Raw genomic sequence first — 21,958 nt, forward strand, 5'->3', positions numbered from 1 at the left:
CTTTCTGAACATTTGGGCACCAAGACCTGCTCTTCGGGGGCTGGTACCAGCCACTTCCAGAATTTCTTTTCACGAAGGAGCTGCCAACTGCAGGCCTCCTGGACCTTCCAAAGCATCTTCATTCTACAATGTGACAGACACCTGTCCAGGTCCCTGCCTGCCCCCACCCAGACATCATCTGTCTTCACCCCGCAGCGCCAGCCTGACCACCTCCACCCCAGGGGGCAGCGGGCACCCGCTGCTTACCTTCTGCTGAAACACACCTGCAATGCACCAGTGTCTTGTAAGTAGAAGGAACCCGAGTCTCATTCCACAGAAGCCCCAGCAGCGAGAGAACGCGCCCGCGACAGCCTCTGTGCGATTCTGCTGCATAATCAGCAGAGAAAGAGAAAAAATGCCAGAAATAGCAAGCTTTATAAGCCCTCCTGACAACTCTTGGTCCTCTATTGGCTGGAGGCCCAGTACCCCAACCCCCCATCCCATTCCTATAAGGTGAAATGGAAAAAACTGTTATTTAACCTCTTTTATCAAAATCCATCTTCTATCCCAATTTGGGCCTGTGTGTTCAGAGCTCCTGGCGGCGGTCTCCACGCCAGGTCTCAGGGCGCAGAAGGGGAGGCAGCTCAGCTCTGCATTATTTGTGGCTTAAGGGCCTTCCCCACTGCCCTGGGAGCGGGTGTGGGACCGGAAGGGCTTTGGGAAGGCACTTTGGCAGCACCTGTGTGAAACCTGCATGTCATTTCATTTGGCAATTAGACTTCTGAGTATCCATCCTGCAGAAATATTGGTACCTGTGTGCACCATGCATGCTCACTGATGCTGCTCGTTACAGAGAAGAGTTAGAGGCAAGCTAAATGTCTAAAACGGGGTCAGGCTGAATCGACTGAAGTGTATCCGTTCTGTGGCATATGATAGAATGAGGGAGGTCTGTAGGTGCTGACTTAGAACCGGCTGGGAGCAAGTCAAGGACATGATCCCATATTTATAAAAACCATAATTATGTGTGTGTGTGGATATGCACTGTAAAAGATGCCAAACCGTTAATAGTGGTTACCCTTGGGAGTAGGAGAAGGAGGTATTTTCAGCTGCTGCTTTTTTCTTTCTTGTTTCTTTTTTCTTTTTTTTCTTTTCCACAAGCATGTAGTACATTTGTAGTTTAAAACAAAAACATAAGAGCCTCCCTGGTTCCTTTCCCACTCCTCTGAAGCCAGTAAGCCAAGGGCCAAGGTCACCCACCACAAGGCTGGATCAGGTCTGGGACAGTGCTTGCCCGAAGCACTATGGCTCCCCTGGCAGTCTCATTAGCTTTCACACAAATCCAGCTAAATTAGGGCTCCGTGAAGAAGGTGGACTTTGGAATAAGACAGAACTGGGTTTGAATTCTTGCTCTGCCTGCTGGAGCAGTTAACTTCCCTGAGCCTCAGTTTCTTCATCTGTAAAATGGGGATGATAGTACCTGTTAAGTACCATGTACTATGCTGGGTGCTATTAAGCCAATTTTAATCTTCTGGACATTTCAGAAACATCAGAGGCTGCTAAGGAAGCATCAGAGAGCTGAGGGCATCCAGAACTAAGTGAGAGGAGTTCTGGGGGGTCGCCCCACTGGTAACAATAATAAACTAAGTGACAGAGAGAAAGGCCTGGGGAACGGCAAATGCCACATGATAAAGGGGGTTGCTGCCCAGCATGTCAGTATGAGGAAGGATTGAGGGGATTAGAAAAGGCTCCAAAGGGAATTCCCTGACAATCCAGTGGTTAGGACTTTGCGCTTCCACTGCTGGGGACATGGGTTCGATCCCTGATCAGGGAACTAAGATCCCACATGCTGCGCAGCGCAGCCAAAAAAAAAAAAAAATTAATTTAAAAAAAAGAAAGAAAGAAAAGGCTCCAGAGAGGAAGAAGTCTTGCTTGTGCCTCTGCACCTTTCTCATGCTGTTCCCTCTGCATAAAATGCCTTTGCCCAGATCTTCACAAAACCCTTGCATCCTGCTCAAGCTCTCCTTCCTCCCCAGAGAGGGGGTCCACTGACTCACCCACACCTGAATTATTTTCTTTGTAGCACAGTCCTCCAGCCGATGGTTTCTGGTTGCTTGTTTTGATGGTTTTTATTTCTATGTTTATTGTTCATCTTCCTCCCTAGGCTGTGAGCTCCCTGATGGCCGGGACCATCTGTCTTGTTCACCTCTGGGTCCCAGCTCCTAGCACAGGAACTGACTCACAGTAGGTGCTCAACAAATAGAAAGTACACACAATCTGTAGATACAAGGCCAAGATCCAAGCACATGAAGTTTGTCTGAAGGAAAGGGAGATGCAGGTTTTGCACTGTGATAGAAAGGGATGAAAATTTCAGACATACTGAAGATTTGGAAATGTACACACACAAAGCTGGAAGGGTGCAGGAAGAAACCATCCATGAATACTCATATAAGCTTAAGATGGGAAAGGATTTTCTAGGCCCAAATCTGTATGAACAAGGATGTTTATTTCTTCATTGCCAACATTATTTATGAGAACATGGAAATGACAACAAAATCCACTGAGAGGGGATTGGTTAAATAAATCACAGGTCTCTGTACAGTGGAATACTAGGCACCTATGAAATGATCAGCATTTATTGCTATGGAAAGAAGCTCATGTTGTTTGTTGAATGTTAAACTCGCTCACTGGAAACCAGAGATGCTGATAAAAGGTGTAACTGATTGGCACACGGACAGTGTGAAGGCAAAAATCCTTCAATTATCATTTATTTATTCATTCACTCACCAAGAATTTTCTGTTCCCTCTGCCTACTTCCCACGCCATGCAGGGCGGGGTTCCAGACACCAGGGCAACGTGTGAGCAGGACACTGTCCGTGTCCTCAGAAGACATCCCAGGGCTTCCCTGGTGGCGCAGTGGTTGAGAATCTGCCTGCTAATGCAGGGGACACGGGTTCAAGCCCTGGTCTGGGAAGATCCCACATGCCGCGGAGCAACTAGGCCCGTGAGCCACAACTACTGAGCCTGCGCGTCTGGAGCCTGTGCTCCGCAACAAGAGAAGCCGCGATAGTGAGAGGCCCGCGCACCGCGATGAAGAGTGGCCCCCACTTGCCGCAACTAGAGAAAGCGCTCGCACAGAAACGAAGACCCAACACAGCCATAAATAAATAAATAAATAAATAAAATTAAAACCCATGAAGTAGAGATTCCTAAAATCTTTCCCAATTAAAAAAAAAAAAAAAACAAGACATCCCAGCTCATGCATGTAGTGAGACAGTATGATGGAAGGAAGATGGTGCTCACAGCTAAGGGCCCCAGGGTCATCGGCTGAGCGAGGAATTTAGAAAACGTGTCATTTGAGCTGGGATTTGAAGGAGGGGCAGAGTTTGGGTGAACAGAGAAGGGAGGAAGCATGCTAGAGATGGGACAACACGGGACAAATGCAGGAAGTCCCCACATTCTCCATCAAACACTTACTGAACTCCACCATGTGCGGGGGGAAGGGAGGCTGAGTCTGAGGACAGAAGGTTCTGGATGTACTGGAAGGAGGAATTCTGGGGTGTAACCATGTCGTCCTCAGTGTGCCGTGATAGAGCAGCGTCCCAACGTGACTCACTCACCGTGAGAGTCCCAGGCCCACGGGGCACGCGGGGCCGGGGCAGGAGCGTCCACCTGGCAGGCTGGGTACCTGCAGGAGAACCTGCAGAGCGTGGATTCCAGAAGGAGGGCTCTTCCCTTTGCACTGAGTACTTGGCCAAGCAGCATGGGGTGGCAGGGGTCCCAGCTCTACAGACCCTCCGCTCAGCTCTCCCTGGGGTAGAGCCAGGGAGGGGCCCCTGCATCTTGACAGAACTCAGCATTTTTTAGCTTTATTTTTATTTTTCGAATTTGGAGGCAGCTCAATGGTTATGGTTCAAAACAAAGAGAGATGACTCAGCTTCCTGTGGAAGGGCCGCAGCCTTTTGGAAAAGGTATTTCTGTTCTAATGCTTCTCTCTTCTCGGCCCTCCAGGCAGCATATCCAGGCTGCCTTGTTTTTTTTGATGGTCAAGTGTTCCTACAATGGGGCCAGAGACAACTGCCAGGCTCTGGGGGCCAGAGTGCCTGAGTTTGAATCCAGGCCCTGCCCCTTACTCGCTGAGAGGACCTGGACAAAATTAAACCCTCTCTGAGCCTGCATTTACTTAAGAATTCCTTGCAGGATCTCTGTACAAAGCAGTGGTCTCCTATGGAAAGGGTCCAGTCCGGTGCCTGGCACAAAAGAAGTGGACAATAAATATCACTGTTAATAACAACAGCCACCTGTGCTGAGGTCCTATTGTGCCTGCCTTATCTCATTGAAGCCTCACACCTGCCTAGCCCAAGCTCCCATTTTACAGATGAGGAAACTGAGGTTCAAAGCAATGAGCTGACTTGAATTGCCATCTTCCCATTCCTGAGAGTCAGGGCCCACATCCCAAGTCAACTGAGAACTGAATCTTACAAGCTTTTCCTCTCCATCTGACTCTCTCAGCCAAGCACACACCGGCCCCCCACTGTCTTTACCTGCAACATGGGGACATTATTCTGAGGTTGCTGAAATATTCTAGTCAAAGCTTAATAAAAATAATTCCATGAAGGGCTCAGAAACCTTCAATAATAGCCTTCAATAACCCTCCTCTAAGACTAGGAGTCAACAAAATCTGAGCTCGTCATGTGCCACATCCCAAGGAGACGCAAGGACCTGTTAGGAAAACCCCTTCACAAGTGTAGAGAAAACTGGAAAGCTGAGAAAGATGTGTGAGTTCATGCAAATAAAAAGAACAGGACTTTAAAACGACCCATCATTCAAACGGCCACCCTGCACCACGACATTAACACGGGGTCTCTCAAACCTTTGTCCTGGAATCAATGTAAAAAACGAATTTGGTGCAGGTGAACACAAGGTAACCCAAGACAGCCAAAACCCAAGTTTCCATCCCCCTTCCCCTGCATCACCCCAATGCGTATGCTGACAAAGCAACCTGAATAGTAACTGACTAATTTTTAGCCCTGTGATTACCAGGGTTGATTTCCATGGAACCTTCTTTTCACAGCACCGAGAACCTCTCACGAGTAGTAATTGCCAAGTTCAGTTTTAGCTCTGTCATACCCAACGGTCGGTGCTAACTAAGGCGGCTGCTCCCTCACCAGGTAAGCTGGAAACGAAGTCGGCTTCGCTGCTAATTTCACAATATTGTGATGCCGCCATCAGCACCTGGAAGTGCTGAGAAGCTACAAAAGCTTCTTCGAGATGAAACCAATCTCCCCCCAGGGAAGTGACTGAAGCCATTTGCACCTCTAAGATGCCCTGTCTGGATCCTCAAGCTCACTGGGATGTCGTGGTTGCTTAACCCCACGTGCTTCCTCGCCGGAAACGCTGATCACCAAGGGGCCACGTCGCACACTTGAAGGTACTCCACGCCCTGCCTCCCTCCATCCTCTGCAACTGCCTCCCATTTCCCTCTCTCCCTCCTCACAGCCCTCCCAGCACTCGAACTCCAACTCACGTCTGACTGCACAGCCGGTCTCACCAAATGGGCCCTTGCTGGTCCTCCAACCCCACCGTGTGTACTCACCTGCGGGGCTTATGCACCACGCCACGTGCCAGCCTCAATTTGTCAAAGTGCCCATTGGCCTTGGCATATGTCCTATTATTAAACAGCTTCCACTCCCCGTACACACATCCTTCCCCCTGACTGGGTTCTGACAGCAGAACTGCACACTGAGCACAGCTGGTTTTGTTTGGGCTGACCCTGTGCTGACTTAAACTTTTGCCCAAAAATTGACAGGCGCCAGCTATGATGGGGCAGAGGGCTGGGAACTATGCCCTCTGGGTGCCCACTACACGCCAGGAATGCACAGGTACATATGCCCACAATCAGCCAGACAGACAGAGGAGCAGGGTCTCATCCCCCCATTTTACATTTGGGGAAACTGAGCTCTGAGAACATCCATGAAGATGGTGAGAGGGAGGGATTTCTTTTAGTTCCAAATACCAGTTAAGGCTGTGCTTCCCGTGAGGAGCTGCCAAGCATCTTCCCCTTGGATAAAGAAATCCTGGAGTAAATCTATTTCCCTTTTCACTTGTCCACCAGGAAGCCCACAACCAGATGTGCAGGCCAATTTCAATAACTATAGAGCCCAAGGCCAACATATCTGTTTTCATTTTCCACCTGGAATTTGTTCTATTTTATATTTTCCTTGGCTCTAATTTTTTAATGTATTATCTATACTTTTATAGCTTCGTGTGTGTTCTTGTGAATGAATGACCAAAACTAAGCAACCACCAAAAGCCAGACATGGAGTGGTTAAGTGGGTGTTCCAAGGTCCCAAAGCCAGCCCAGGGGTCCGTCTACCCAGGTACCCTCCACACTGACCCCATCTCCTGCCTCCTCTCCTCAATCAAAAAGCTAACAGTGTCTGAGCATCTGCTTCCTGCCGAGCACGACAGGTCCTGCCACATTCACACTAACTTCCCAGCAACTCCAAAAGGTAACACTAGTAATAGCACGTACGCTGTCCCAGGTACTGTTTCCCGCGTTTACAAATATTGGTCCTCATGATGACCCCATTAGGTAGGTGCTATTATTATTCCCATCTTACAGAGGCATGAATTGAGAGGTCGGGTAACTTACTAGATGTGCACAGCTGTAAGTGTCCCAGACAGGATTGGAACTAAGGTTCTGGGCTCTATTGTCCATGCTCACTGCCATGAGGCTGTCAACTGAGTCAACAAGTCCCTCATTTTACAGATAAGGACCTAAGGTTCCAAGAGACAAGGGGTTCCCCAAGCTTGGCTCTGACTGTCCAGTCTGGATGGCCGCAGACACAGAGGGAGAAGCCAGGGGTTCCAGAAAACCCTGTTCCCAACTTCCGGCCAAGACAAGGCCATGCTTCTAGAAGTCAGGGCCTAAGTCCTGACTTCTCCTACCAGAGATGCAAAAGGAGGCTTCCAGGCAGAAACACAAGGACTGGAAAACCTTCCCAGTCTCCAAGACCACCTCAGCTGCCTCTCCGCCACCACACTGGACCCCTCTGTGCTAGGGGCAGGCATCACAGGCTCCCCACACGGGGAGCTGATAAACTCCCTCTGCCCTGCCACACTGGTGGCTGAGTGCCCACTTCAGCCACACGCAGTATGGAAATGAGTTGTGAAGCATGAAGACCCAGGTTCGAATCCCAGCTCTGCCACTTAGTAGCTGTGAACCCTGGGTGAGGGTGAGCCTCTCTGTCCACTGGGGTATTGATGTCACCACCTCGCTGCACGTCTGGGGAGACTGGCAGAGCCTACTGGGCCCCTGCCCTCCCTCCTAGGGTAGCTTTGCCACCATGCTGGTGCCCGCCCCCAGCATCGTCCTGGCAAATCCTTCCAAGGGATCAATCTGCAGATGACAGAGGGATGGGGAGGGCAGGGAGGTTTGCTCCAACTTATTCAAGACATGCTTTCTGGAACAAGATGGAAAAATAAAATTAAATAATAAAATTTGAGGTTGACTAGAAACCCAAAATCAGGACTGATTTTTCCAGAACTTCTCAGTCCTACCTCAGACAGGGAGGGGGGGGCCAAGAAGGTCCCTGGGGGTCACCGCACCCCCGGTGGACATCTGTGACAGGCCCTCCTCCCGGCCATCGGCAGCGGGATGGGCTGCTGGCCCACGTGATGCATACTGGTTGCCATGGTTTCTGTTTATTCTGGGAAAGACAGCTTCCCTGACATCCAGGCCTGGTAAAGACGAGTGTTTGCTGCACTCAGACTGTGTAGTCACCGAGGTCCCTTGCACTGTCCTCGGCTGCACACAGACAAGAGCCTTCATGCACAGAAGCAAAGGCGCTAATGTTAACTCAGCCCCACTGGTCCCTCCTCACCCAATCCAGGGTGGATGGGACCAGGCCCCATTTTCAGATGAGAAAACCAAGGCTTGGGGCTGGGCAGTGACCTGCCCAGAGTTTCATGGTGATGTCAGCGAGAAGCAGGGATTCAAACTTGGATTTGTCTGACTTGTCCCATTTTTCCAACTGTGTGCTGGCTCATTTATGATCATTACTCTGTCTCCCAGGGAGCTCAGGCCTTTTCCCAAAACTGTACCTCCTGATATGCCTTGAGAGAACCTGTCAAACGCTTGGGGACATCAAAAGCAGCTCATGGGAGTAAGCAGGGAGTTCCCCAGGGGGACCCAACACTCATGTCCCCACCCCAGATCTGACCACATCATTCTCGGTTCATGGTTCAAAGACTGCTGGCCAACAGAACTAAATCTAAGCCCCTTACTTAACCCAGCGCCCCCCTGCCCCTGCAGTTTTATGCATCTGACCCTTTCCTCGCTGTCTCCTTGCCCTTTCCAATGCTCAAATCCCTCCTCTTCCACAAGGACTTCCTGGGTGCCCACGTGAGTATCAATCTCTTCCTCCTCCCAGAGATCACCAAGCCCAGCTGCCCCTGTGAACGAGCCACCCACGGAAAGGTCTATCCCCACCTCCCTCCTGAGACTGGGTCACATGGAGGCTGCTCAAGGGACAGCTGTGAACCATAAGTTCCTTTCTCAGCCCAAACCGGCTGACACTTAAAGGGAACTGGCACCTCACTGGATGCTCAAATGTGCCAGGTCCCTCCCTCCACGGGGCCTTTGCACATGCTATCCTGGCTATCTGGAATGCTTCCCCTCTGTCCCTATTACCTAGCAACTCCTGGTCTTCCTACAGGTCTCAGTTTAAGGGTCAAGAAAGTCCTTCCTGACCCTCCCTGTTACCCACAGCACTTGTGCAGCTCTCCTAATCACACTTGTCGTGTTCACATTATGTGTTTCGTTATGTGATTATTTGTTTGCTAGACTAGAGGCCACATAAGTGCAACACTAGGTCTGTCTTGTGCTGGAGTCCCTGCCACAGCACCTGGTGCACAGCAGGGGCTTGATAAATGTTTGTGGTCTGAAAGAGCGAGGGGAGCTGTGGTGGATTAAAAAGATGACCACAGGTCCTCCGGTTTCTGCATGCTCACCCTCTGTGTTGTGACGTTTCAGCTCCTCTCATCAAGAGCCGGAGTCTGTTTCCTCACGCCTTGAAGCCAGGCTTAGCCATGTGACTTTATCTGGCCAACGAGACAGCAGTAAATGTGCCTCAAGCAAAGGCCTAAAAAGCGCTTGTGCACTGGGGTGAGCTGTCTCGCTGTGCTGGGAACCCCAGAGCACCAGGTGAGCAAGCCTGAGCTAGCCTGCTGGAGGATGAGAGGCTCTGGGAAGAGCTGACCCAACAATCAGCCCCCAGCCAGCAGCCTGCCAAGTGCCACACACACACAGGGGTGAAGCCATCCTCTATCACCCAGCTGTCAGCTGACTGGCCAACTGACCAGAGATGCAGGACAGAGCCCAGCAGAGGCCAGCCCAGCACAGAAAGTCCTCCAGCCAACCCACAGATTGTAAGCAAATAAAATGGTGGTTGTTTTAAAGCACTAATTTTGGGTGACTTGTTACGCAGCAAGCGATAACTGATACAGGAGCTAACAGAAGAGTACGGGCCATGATACGCTCACAGTCAAAGAGCATAGGTCTGATCTATACAACATCAACTTGAGAACAACAAAAGCTTCTTGGGAGGTGGAAAGCAGCTGGCGGGTGAAGGTCAAGCCCCTGGGTTTGAGCCCTGCTGGCCTATGACTCTGGCTTGAGCTTGGACAAGATGGGCACTGCCTCTGTGCCTAGGTCTGCCTGTCTCTGCAGTGAGAATGACACATCCTATGCCAGATTTCCCCAGGAGGGGTGATCTGAATCTAAACAGGGAGCGTATGTGAAAGGGCATCCCAAAGGAAGCTAAAGATTCTTTGTACATGCGAAGACACGTGCTGCAGAATAAAGATCATGACTTCAGAGCAGACAGATTCCGGTTCCTGATCTACTCTGCTACTAACAGGTGAGTGACCTTAGGCGAGTTTCTCAACCTCTCTGAGCTTCAGGTGTCACCTGACACACATCACCTGACAGGTGTCAGGTGTCTGTGACATGGTAACAATACATGATGTGAAGGGCTATTGTGAGGGTTAAATAAGACAGTATACATAAGACACCAAGCACAGTGCCTGGCACACAGGAATTCAATAAATAGTAGCTCCTCCTCCGTCCCCACCCTCACTCTGCTGGCACCTCTCACTGCCATCTTAACCCCACAACCCTGCGTGGCAGTAAGAGTTTCCATGTTTGAGATCAGCATCTTGTGCCAGATGCCAAGTTGTGACTGTAGCTTACATAACATGAGAGACAGAGAGAAAGAGGTTTACCTGAAGGATAAGAGGGAAAGAGCTGGATGTTGCCAGCTCTGACTGGGGGAGAAAACTCACGCCTTGGGGAAGAGCAGGAAGAAACATGGAGATGATTCAGAACTGAATCCTCGCCCTGAAGGCTGACACACCCCAAGCCCACACTGTCTTCATCCGGGATGATTATTTGTGGTCCTTCCTCCATTCACCTCCAAGGCACCAGTACGCAGCCTGGCACTGACCTCTCAGGAAGGACAGAGGCAGGAAGGTGGGCTAGGGAGCTCAGCCTGACACAAAGTCCTCAGTTCTCAGATTGTGGTCCACTGACTAGCAGCTCAGCATCACCTGGACCTTGTAAGAAACGCACAACCTCTGACCCCACCCAGATCTACTGAATCAGAATCTGCATTTTAACAAGACCCTTACGTGATTCCCATGCGAGTTAAAATTTGAGAAGCACTGGCTTAAGAGAGATAGTTATCCCATTGTGGGGATCATCCAACCAACATGGTATTAACCAAGTCTGCCCATCTGTTTTGGCAATCATATAGCTAACATGTGTGTTACCCAGCCCTGGCCATCGACTATGGAAGTGAGCTGACCAGTGTAGACATAACCATCCCAACCACCAGCTGTGCCATCTCCATGCTCCATCCTCTGGGTGGATGTGAGTTCCAACATTACCAAGGTAGAAGCTCCGTGTCCTTCTGATTTAAGCTCCAGTCCCACACACTTCACGCGGTCACCAGAATCCTGTTTCTCTTTGATGCCCCAGGAACCAGTCCCAGTGTTTGCATTAGGCAATTAGAGTGTTTGCCTCTACTGCCTTCTTGAAGGGACCCCAAACCCCAGCACCAGACAGCTAGGAAAGGTTCTCCAAGGGCACCTTTGGAGAAGATGTTGCAAAGAGGGACAGATTCCCCAGGGCCTTGGAGGATGAAGGGAGGGGAAGCAAGGCCACTGATGTCTCTGCCTTGGAAGAAGAAGGTTCCTGACCTGCCCTGAGTTAGAAACTCCTCTTCAGAGGCCCCACTCTAGCCCACCCCAGGGAATGAGCCCCTTCAGAGTCCCTCCAAGGGGATGCCTGTGACCTTTGCAAAACGAAATGCAATAACCAAGTCCTACGTGCCGAGCAGACCCCAGGGCCAGCCACAGAGGCTGCAATAATCCAGCCGGGTGTTTGGACAGGAGGAGCCCTGCAAAGCTCCATCATCTCGGCCTGTTGCCTGAGGAGGGAAGCGGTTCACCTTTTGCTAATCACCCTAATTCATTTTTTATTACTAACTTTCCTGTTTTCTATTTGCCGTCTCATTGAAGATATTACCGAAGGCATTTAAACAGCATCAGACTGTACCACAATGGCAAACATAACTCTTTTTATTGAAATCTGCATTAATATACATATAATTCCCTGATCACAAAGACCTCACGGTCCACCTGCTAGACCCCAAGTGAAGGCGGGTTTGGCAAGAGGCATATACACAATTGAAGGTTTTTGAAAAGACAATCAACTCTGCCAGGAGGGTGCAATAAGATGGGTGCTTTGGGGACTTCCCTGGTGGTGCAGTGGTTAAAACTCCACGCTTCCACTGCAGGGGGCACGGGTTCAATCCCTGGTCAGGGAACTAAGATCCCACATGCCATGTGGTGCAGCCAAAATAAAAAATGGGTGCTTTCTCGTGCTGTTGGTGGAATATGAATAATCCTTCCGACATGATGCCCTGAATCAAGAGCCATAAAAATGCTCACTCCTTGAGCCATAAGTTCTACTTTGGCCGTGGCCAACAGCCTAGGTCTTAGCCTTGACACCCCCTCTCTAGCACACCCCACGGCCAACCCGTCCCCAAATCGCATATGTTCCACCTCCTAACATCTTCCATATCCCTCTACTTCTCCCCATTCTCATCCCACCAGTACAGTCCAAGCCAGAGAGGTCCAAGAGAACTTTGTGCAATGACGGGAATGTTCTATATCCACACTGCCCAACAGGGGCTATAAAGCATTTGAAATATGGCTGGTGTGACTGAGGAACTACATTTTATTCCATTTTACTTTAAATTTCAATAGCTACGTGTAACTAGTGGCAACCGTATTGGAAAGTGTAACTCCAAGCCATCACCAGTCCTCTTCTAAATGACAGTAATCACCTCCCCACTGTCTACTTGCATCCATTCTTGCCCCCATCCATTGTTTTCCCCTTAAGACAGCCACAAAGATTCTTCTCAAATGCAACACACCTCAACTCTCACCACCTTTGAGACAAAGTCCAACCTCCCAGAGACAGCCTTCGAGGCCCCGTCTCTGGGACAGAGAATACTCCAGTTAACAGGGAGCCTATGGTGTGCCAGGTGCTGGGTGCAGGCGGGGGGCAGCAGGCAGCAAAGGCCTCCCGGAGTGGGTGGCACTTGAGCAGAAACTTAAAAATGTAGGAGTCTGCCAGGTAGGTCAGGAATGCCAAGACCAGAGGCAGAGCAGTGAGAACTGCTCTGATAATTACATCCATGAGCCACCAGCAAAGAGTCAGCCCTTGTGAAGCTGATAATTTAGTGGGACATACACAATAAAAAGAATGAATAGGTACATTACACACTGTGAGAAGGGGAAAGAAAAAGATGGGTAAGGGGTTTCTGGGGGACTGGGGTGGAGGGGAGACATTTGCAGCATTAAATAGTAAGGAAGGAAAGTGCCCAAATAAACCCTGTTCTTGAGTCTGTGTGGTAGGACAGTAGCGGGTGATTTCCCCAACTTTTTGGCAGGGAACGCAGTCTTCATAATTTACAGTTTAATAAGAAAAAGGGGTGATAACTTCAGGAGAGAAGTGACCAAAAAGTCCTACTTGCCCAACAGGAGCGTTCCCACAGGCTAGAGAGAGATTTCCTTATCTCCGAAGGTCAGGCCAACTGTGCCCCAGATACCCCAACCCAACCAACCAGGAGTGACGCCTCCCTCCTGAAAATGGCAAGGTCACTACCCACAGGGAGATGGGAAGTGGACAAAACAGGGGACTGTGGTCTGCCAGCCCTGCCCCCAGAGAGTCAAGCATTGATGAAAAATCCTAAGGGTTTCGACCATCAACCCTCTTCACTGCCATTTCAACTTTCTTCCTTGGGCTCTGTCGTTACAATGGGAACTCACATTTATTAACATCTGCAAGGCCCAGACACTGTGGCTCTCACATTTATGTGTTTAATCCTCTTGGCAACAAGGTACAAATATGACAAGTGAGGCCCAGAGAGGGTGAGCAAATTATTCTTGGAAACACAGCCTGGGATATGTTATGGTGGCCATCTCCGGAAAATATAACCACCACACTGATTCATTCATTCTTTTTATTGAGCACCTACTACACAGCAGACACCACGCTAAGGTGCCAGGGACTAGGTAGTGAAAAAAACAAGCATGATGCCACTGGTTGGAAAGCTTACTGTCCTCAAGGTGGAACAGACACTCAAGTCATCTCATAGATATATCATGCAAGGGGGAAAATACACTGGACGCTGAGATAGAGAATAACAGGGTAACTGCATAAATTAGGGGGGGTCGGAGTCTTGGAGGAGGTGAGGATAAAGCTGAGACCTGAAGGATGAGCAGGAGCCAGCCTTGTGCAGAATGAAGACAAGGACATTCCAGACCAAGGGAACAGCATATGCAAGGCCCCTCAAGCAAAAAAGACCATGGGGGTGGAGGTGTCTGGGGAAAAGCAAGAAGGCTGGGGTGGTTAGAATAGAGTCAATGGAGGCTGGCTTTGCTCCCCACCGTATCCCCAGCACAAAGCCTGGGGCCTTGGACAGAGCAGCTGGGAGTGAGGCTGGAAAAGCAGGCAGGGGCTAGATCACACCGGGATGTCTGCACCAAAAAAGGCATTTGATGTTACCTACACACCAGGGGACGCATGGGAAGGTTTTAAGCAGAGGTCTGATTTCAGTTGGGCAGAGTTCACCAAGCCACAACAGAGACCCAAGAGCGATTCTGCCCAGAGAAATGACAGGATCTAATTTACACATCAGACAGAGCTCCATCATGGTCGGGATGGCCCCTCAGTTCATCATGATGTGTGACTTGTGATCACTGGATAATGAATGTCCCCAAAAGCTAAGTGCCCCAGCTTGTATGTGGGAGGTGGCCACCTTTCAGAAAAGCAAGACAAAGCAGCAAGAGACTCAAGGCTGTCGGCAGAGGGAATATTGTCCCAAAGACGCCACAACAGGGTCGTGGAAAACACAATTTAGGAAAACACAATTATGTGCTTCACTGATACTATAAGACATAATCCAAGACAGCATGCAAACATTTAGCGATCCATCCACAAGACAAGTAAAAGGACTAACACAAGAGCCAGTGGAGGAAATGCTTGCACTGCACAGGTGGGAGGCCAGGCCCTGCAGGTTTGGGTTTTTTTTTTTTTCTCTTTGTCTCATTTAAAATCAAAGTTTGGCTCTTAGGCACCCATAGAGAGTTTTGGAAAGGGAATTAAAATTAAGTATCCCAGATGCTTAAACACACATTATTATCTCATTTAATTTCATCAACAGGTAAGCACAGTTAATTCCATTTTGCAGATGAGGAAACTGAGGCCCAGAGATAATAAGTAGCTTAGCTTTCCAAATGGCCTTGCTCCCCTCTCTAGCCTCATCTCTTGACACTCTTGTCCCCTTCGATGGCTTTGCACGTGCTGTTCCTTCTACCTGGAGTGCTTTTCCCTATCTTCTTCACATGGCCAATTCACCTTCAAGCACAGGCCAGGTGTCCCCTCCTCCGAGAAGACTTCCCTAACTCCCCCGCTGCCTGGCCTGGTAGTCTCACACCCATTTGGAATTGTTTCTTTTTGCCTGTCTCTCTAATATATTAGACTGTGGCTTCTCAAGGACAAGGACCAGGTCTTCATCTCCTTTCCATGCCTGGCATATACCTCCAAGCCCTGCATACAGCAGGCAGTGAATGTTCTTTGCATGGCTGAATGAATGAATGAGTAAATGAATTAACTCTTAATAAGTTTCAAAGCCAGAATTTGATCCCAGGCCAATATGACTCCAAAGCATATCTCTTGGCCAGAGTGTGAGTGTGTCTTATATAATCCATCAGAAAACGTACACAAGCATGGGATACATTTCAAAACATACCAAGGGCTTCATTCATCCCTCCAGAAGAACTGCTGAAAAGCGCCATCCCTCAGGGGAAAATAGGATGGCGAATATGGATAAAGGGTTAACCAAACCCTTTTCCCTTTTGCAAAAGCATTTCAGCTTTGTTAACTGTCTAGCATAACTCCCTTGGAAACCTGATGAAGGCAGGATGTTAACTATATTACTAGGTAACTCTGCTTGTGGTAAAATGACCCTTGATTGGTAAGTTGCATCTGGACTGGAAGGAACTATAAATAAGTTATAAATAAATTACAAAGATTTGATAAAGAAGCCACAGTTAAAGTTTCCCTGAGTGTAGTGACTCCTGTAACTGACATGCCCCTTGCAGGGACCCTTGATGTGGATACTATGGAATTGTTACAAGAGATGTTCCCTCGGGAACTAAAGCTTCTAAGTCAGGGTGGCTTCCAAACCCACCCATTGTGGGTCTCACTCCCTTGCATCTTTACTAAGACCTGGCAGGGCGGGGGCTGACAAAGAGAAGAGCTGCTGGCCACCTCTGTGGGCTCCCGCAGAGGCCGCTGCTAGAAGTACTCCAGCAGAAGAGGGACAGATCATGTGCCCTGCTGGCAAGCGGTGGTTCCTCTCCCAAGTCCTTCAAGGAGACAGGTACCAAGGGTAACCTGCGTGAGTCTGGTGAGTCTGAATGTTTAATTGAACCTTAAAGGGTTCCTGTGAGAGCTTCAATGAGAAAGAAGAGAACTGATACAGAGGAGAAACGAGACCACCCCAACCAGAAACACCACTACACTAATTCTGAACTCAGAAGCTCCTTAGACCTCCAATTTATAAAAAGACATAAAAACCTGGGATGACATCTATGCTCCCTGTCCTTCGAGGGCCCAGCTGACCTGAACAGCACCTGGCACAGGAATGAGGGAGGGGATGACTTACCTGATCTCCCAGAGGCCTCACCACAAACCTGAGATGCAAATACAATTATGTGAGATAACTGAGGCTCAGAGAGGTTAAGTGACAGGTCCAAAGTCACACAGCTTGTAAGTGACAGGATATGAACCCAGGCACTTCCATAGAACTCAAAAGTTATATCTGAATCCACTAACTGGTTTTGTATAAAAATTAACTTACAGCTCTGGTGGACATATAGAACAGAGAATGCATAGGGGTGGGGTGGGGTAAAGGGACCTCCTTAAATAATGTAGGTAGCACTCAATAGGCACTCATTAAATCTTTGTGGAATAAATGAGCAAAGAAAGGCCCCGGGTCCACCTTCCACATTATCAAGTTCAGTTCGAGTCAAAACATAGCACTGTGGAACAATAAAATTTATGCATGAGATTGACCCTGGGTTATACTACTGAGTTGGATTCGTTTCCAACAGGTTTCTAAATCATTCCTACAAATTAGGCCCAACTTCGAGATAAGCACATTTGAATTAGCTCTAATGTGAAGGCATTCTATTACCAAATGATTTTCGAAGTTGAAAACCAAGGCGGGAGGCCCAGCTGGGAACCCCCTGGCTCCCAGAATAGGCAATGCATCAACAGTAAAAACAAGGGGTGAGTTGGTCCATTCTTGCATCCCTGCAGAGGGTGAGAGCTCCAGCGGGCACCACGAAGGCTGCAGGAGCGAGGAGCAGGGAGGGCATAGGCCAAACCCCAGCTCTGCCAACCAGCTCTTCTGCTGCCCTTTGTAACTTGACCTATTTGGATCTCAGTCTTCTCACCGACACAATGGGGACACATATGCCTAGCATAGTTCTTACAAAGATTCAGCAAGATGATATGAGTGCGTGAGCCTGACATGCAGTAAATGCTCAGAGAATAATTTGTGCTTATTTCTACCCTACTTTTCTCCATAAAACAGCACAAATTTTAGAAATAGAAATCTGTAAGAGGGGGCTTTTTGTTCAAGATGATGGGTAGAACACATACTTTTACCTCTCCCCTCTTCTAAACCCCACCAGAATGACAAAAAAAGGGGAGGTAGATACACCCACATATTCATAATCCGTATGTACACACACACATATATTCATAATTCAGATAGAGAGATGAAAACTGAATAACTCCAAAAGAGCCCATAAGAAAACGAGAAAGGGCTGGGCATCAGAAACATTGAGAGGGTGCTGGAAAGTAAGAAGTCGAAGAGACAGACTGACAATGAAACCTATCAGTTCTAAGGTACCTGCACACTAACACAAGACCTCCAGAAAAGCTATTTTCCTAACCGAACCCCAGAAAATCGCAAAGCACAGGCAGCAGGGGTTGAAAGTCCTGGGCAGGGGGAGGTGACTTGACCTTTGTGTTAGTCTACAGTCCTCAGAGAAGCTGACTGTTGGTTTTGCCCTGAGGCTAAAGCCAGGAAGAAGAACTCTTTAATTAAATGAGAAATCCGTCTGGGGGATTCCCCCACCATGGATGGACATGATGCAGGAAAAACAAAACAAAGTGCACCAGTGCCCATGGGTAACTGCTGGCTGATAAGAGAAACAGATGTCCCCAACCTCAAGTGAGCTTGTCCCATGGTCTAGTAGAAGTCTCCAGCTTTAAGTGTCTACACACAGACCCCACGCAGGGCACCTAAAATCAACATTCACATTGCCTACCCACATGGCTCGTGGCTTTCACAGATGTTGAGGAAACTTACAACGACAGAACAGATCAATCTAGACCCTTGTTCACAAATAAATGTCAACCAAGAGTCACCAGGCATTTGTAGAAAATATCAGCATAAAAGAGAGACCAGGAAGCGAACCAAGGACCTAACCAGCAAGAAAACAGAGTTAATGCAGCAAACAGAAGATAACTTTTTTTAAAAACTGAAACATTATCTTCAAAAAGATTCAAGATATTCACATATCCATAAAAAAAAGAATGGGCTACTAGAACATAAGCTCAATCAAGAAACAATACAGAATTCTGAGACATGAAAAAGTGATTACAGAAACAGAAACAATAAACTTATTAGAAGTACTGAACTGAAGAATGGTCATGCTTGGAAGTATACCCACCACAGTCCCCTCAGTGGTTAGCCCTGGGGAGCAGGGCTGAGAGGGCAGTGGGGAAAATGAAAGAGAATGAGAGGCGGCTCTACTTTTTTTTATTCTAATATATTTCTGTGTATTTTATAGAGAATAAAAACAATATTTTTCAAAAAAAAATGTCAGGACTCAAGACAAAGGGGGAAATGACAGAAGAATGAAATGAAATTGGGAGTGAGTTAATGAGCAAAAGATGTCCCATGAAGGCTTCCCTGGTGGTACAGTGGTTAAGAATCCACCTGCCAGTAAGTGGTGCTGGGAAAACTGGACAGCTACATGTAAAAGAATGAAATTAGAACACTCCCCAACACCATACACAAAAATAAACTCAAAATGGAGTAAAGACCTAAATGTAAGGCCAGACACTATAAAACTCTTAGAGGAAAACATAGGCAGAGCACTCTATGACATAAATCACACAAGATCCTTTCTGACCCACCTCCTAAAGAAATGGAAATAAAAACAAAAATAAACAAATGGGACCTAATGAAACTTAAAAGCTTTTGCACAGCAAAGGAAACCATAAACAAGACCAAAAGACAACCCTCAGAAAGGGAGAAAATATTTGCAAATGAAGCAACTGACAAAGGATTAATCTCCAAACTTTACAAGCAGCTCATGCAGCTCAATATCAAAAAAAACAAACAACCCAATCCAAAAATGGGCAGAAGAACTAAATAGACATTTCTCCAAAGATATACAGATTGCCAACAAACACATGAAAAAATGCTCAACATCACTAATCATTAGAGAAATGCAAGTCAAAACTACAATGAGGTATCACCTCACACCAGTCAGAACGGCCATCATCAAAAAATTTACAAACAATAAATGCTGAAGGGGGTGTGGAGAAAAGGGAACCCTCTTGCACTGTTGGTAGGAATGTAAATTGATACATCCACTATGGAGAACAGTACAGAGGTTCCTTAAAAAACTAAAATTAGAACTACCATATGACCCAGCAATCCCACTACTGGGCATATACCCTGAGAAACCATAATTCAAAAAGGGTCATGTACCACAATGTTCACTGCAGCTCTATTTACAATAGCCAGGACATGGAAGCAACCTAAGTGTCCATCGACAGATGAATGGATAAAGAAGACGTGGCACATATATACAATGGAATATTACTCAGCCATAAAAAGAAACGAAATTGAGTTATTTGTAGTGAGGTGGATGGACCTAGAGTCTGTCATACAGAGTGAAGTAAGTCAGAAAGAGAAAAATAAATAACGTATGCTAACACATATATATGGGATCTAAAAAAAAAAAAAAAAGGTTATGAAGAACCTAGGGGCAGGACAGGAATAAAGATGCACATGTAGAGAATGGACCTGAGGACACGGGGAGGGGGAAGCGTAAGCTGGGACGAAGTGAGAGAGTGGCATGGACATATATACACTACCAAATGTAAAATAGCTAGTGGGAAGCAGCCGCATAGCACAGGGAGATCAGCTCGGTTCTTTGTGACCACCTAGAGGGGTGGGATAGGGAGGGTGGGAGGGAGACGCAAGAGGGAGGAGATATGGGGATATAGGTATATGTATAGCTGATTCACTTTGTTACAAAGCAGAAACTAACACCCCATTGTAAAGCAATTATACTCCAATAAAGATGTTACAAAAAAAAGAATCTGCCTGCCATGCAGGGGACACGGGTTCAAGCCCTAGTCCAGGAAGATCCCACATGCCGCACAGCAACTAAGGCCATGCGCCACAACTACTGAGCCTGCACTCTAGAGCCCACGAGCCACAACTACTGAGCCTGCACTCTAGAGCCGTGTGCCACAAGTACTGAAGCCCACACGTCTAGAGCCCGTGCTCCACAACAGGAGAAGCCACCGCAATGAGAAGCCCGCACACCGCAACGAAGAGTAGCCCCCGCTCACCTCAACTAGAGAAAGCCCGCGTGCAGCAACGAAGACCCAACTCAGCCAAAAATAAATAAATAAATAAATAAAAATTAAAAGAAAAAAAAGATGTCCCATGATATCCTATGTCATGCCTACAAGTGACACAGGCATTTGTCTCTGAGCTTCCCGGTTGCTCAGAAAAGCTGAAAGATTGATAAAGGGACCACCATGGATGCTGACCTACACTGAGGTGGAGGCAGGGCAAAGAGGCTCTTGAAGAATGTGACAGGACTCCAGTCCAAAGAGAAAGCCACGGTCCCCTGCCCAGATGTGACTCACTCAGGCATGGCCCAGAAGCTCCTCAGAAATCAATGTGGAGTCCTCCCTACCACACAGGAAAACATGCGACATCTCAGCGCAAGAACTCTGGAATCCTACCTAGGAATGTGTAAGAGAATCTCCTTGGGCCCCAGAAAATTCCATTAATTATCATTTTTCTTCACTCGGACCTAAGAAGCAGTTATCTCCCAGCTCTCCCTCACAGCATGAAGCAAAGAAGAATCTAGCAAGTGACTCAAAAGTCTCTAAAATTTAATCATCAATATGCTGACCCTTGATTTCTTGGGAAACAAGAGGAAGGTGAGTTTTCTCCCCGAAATGCAGCTCCCTGAAATGGACAGTGTGGTGTTTCCCTCTCCACCCATTCATTCCCTAACTTCTGGGCTCACAGCTATACCCTGTGGGGGCCACCTGAAGCCAGTGACCAGAGGATGCAAGAATCAAAGGAATGGGCAGCCCCCTTGCCTTAGTTTGAGACAAACTGGAGTCCAGCTCCAAAGGTCCCTGTGGGATGCTTTCATCATTAACTGTATCCCAGGCCAGCATCTCCCTCTGCCCAACCATGCTTCTCTTACTCCCTTCAAGGTGCACCTCCTCAGAACTTCCCCCCAGATACACCTTCCACAGGCAACTCTCCACATCAGAGTCTATTTCCAGGGAGTCCAATGTAAGATTCTCTCCAAGGTGAAGGAGACGCTCCCCATGACCCACAGGGGTCCTGAAAAAGGCAGGAGTCTCTGGGACACCTGACCATGTCCAAGTTAGGGCTACATGCCCCAGGCCAGCAGTACATCCTTACTGTCCTAGGCCAAGGCGGGAAAATCCTCCCATATTCTCGACGAGAGCTGGGTTCTCTAAGTGTGCTTCCCAGACCAGCGGCACTGGCATCACCAACTTGTTGGCACTGCACATTTTCAACTCCTCCCCAGACATACTGAATCAGAACATCTGGGGGTGGTGCCAGCATTCTGTGTTTTAACTGCCCTCCAGGTGATTCTGTTGCACTAAAGTCTGAGAAGCAGAGCATCCCTGGCTACTGGGGGAAATCAAACACAAGTCATTAAACTTTCCCATAGCGGAATGTAAATTGGTGCAGCCACTATGGAAAACAGTATGAAGGTCACTTTAAAAACTAAAATAGTGTTACCATATGATCCAGCAATCCCACTCCTGGGTAAATATCTGGAAAAGATGAAAACTCTGATTCAAAAAGATACATGCACCCCAATGTTCATAGCAGCATTATTTACAGAAGCCAAGACATGGAAGCAAGTTAAAGGTCCAACAACAGGTGAATGGATAAAGAAAATGTGGTGTGTGTGTGTGTGTATACATATATAATGGAATATTACTCAGCCATAAAAAAGAATGAAA

At 47.9% G+C, this 21,958-nt stretch overlaps 1 protein-coding gene across 2 annotated transcripts in view; it reads right to left on the reverse strand.

The window, feature by feature from the left end:
- Positions 1-21,958, reverse strand: part of TOX2 (TOX high mobility group box family member 2) — a 135,333-nt gene that overhangs the window by 104,974 nt on the left and 8,401 nt on the right. The window contains exon 1 of one of the 2 annotated variants that reach the window (XM_068523942.1): positions 247-372. The exons of the other annotated variant lie outside the window; for it this stretch is intronic. Within the exon in view, the coding sequence (XP_068380043.1) occupies positions 247-372 (126 nt within the window). Of the gene's footprint in view, positions 1-246; positions 373-21,958 lie in introns of those variants that run through there. 2 annotated transcript variants of the gene reach the window in all.

Source organism: Eschrichtius robustus, chromosome 16 (genome assembly GCF_028021215.1).
Source record: "Eschrichtius robustus isolate mEscRob2 chromosome 16, mEscRob2.pri, whole genome shotgun sequence".
In the NCBI taxonomy this organism is placed as follows: domain Eukaryota; kingdom Metazoa; phylum Chordata; class Mammalia; order Artiodactyla; family Eschrichtiidae; genus Eschrichtius; species Eschrichtius robustus.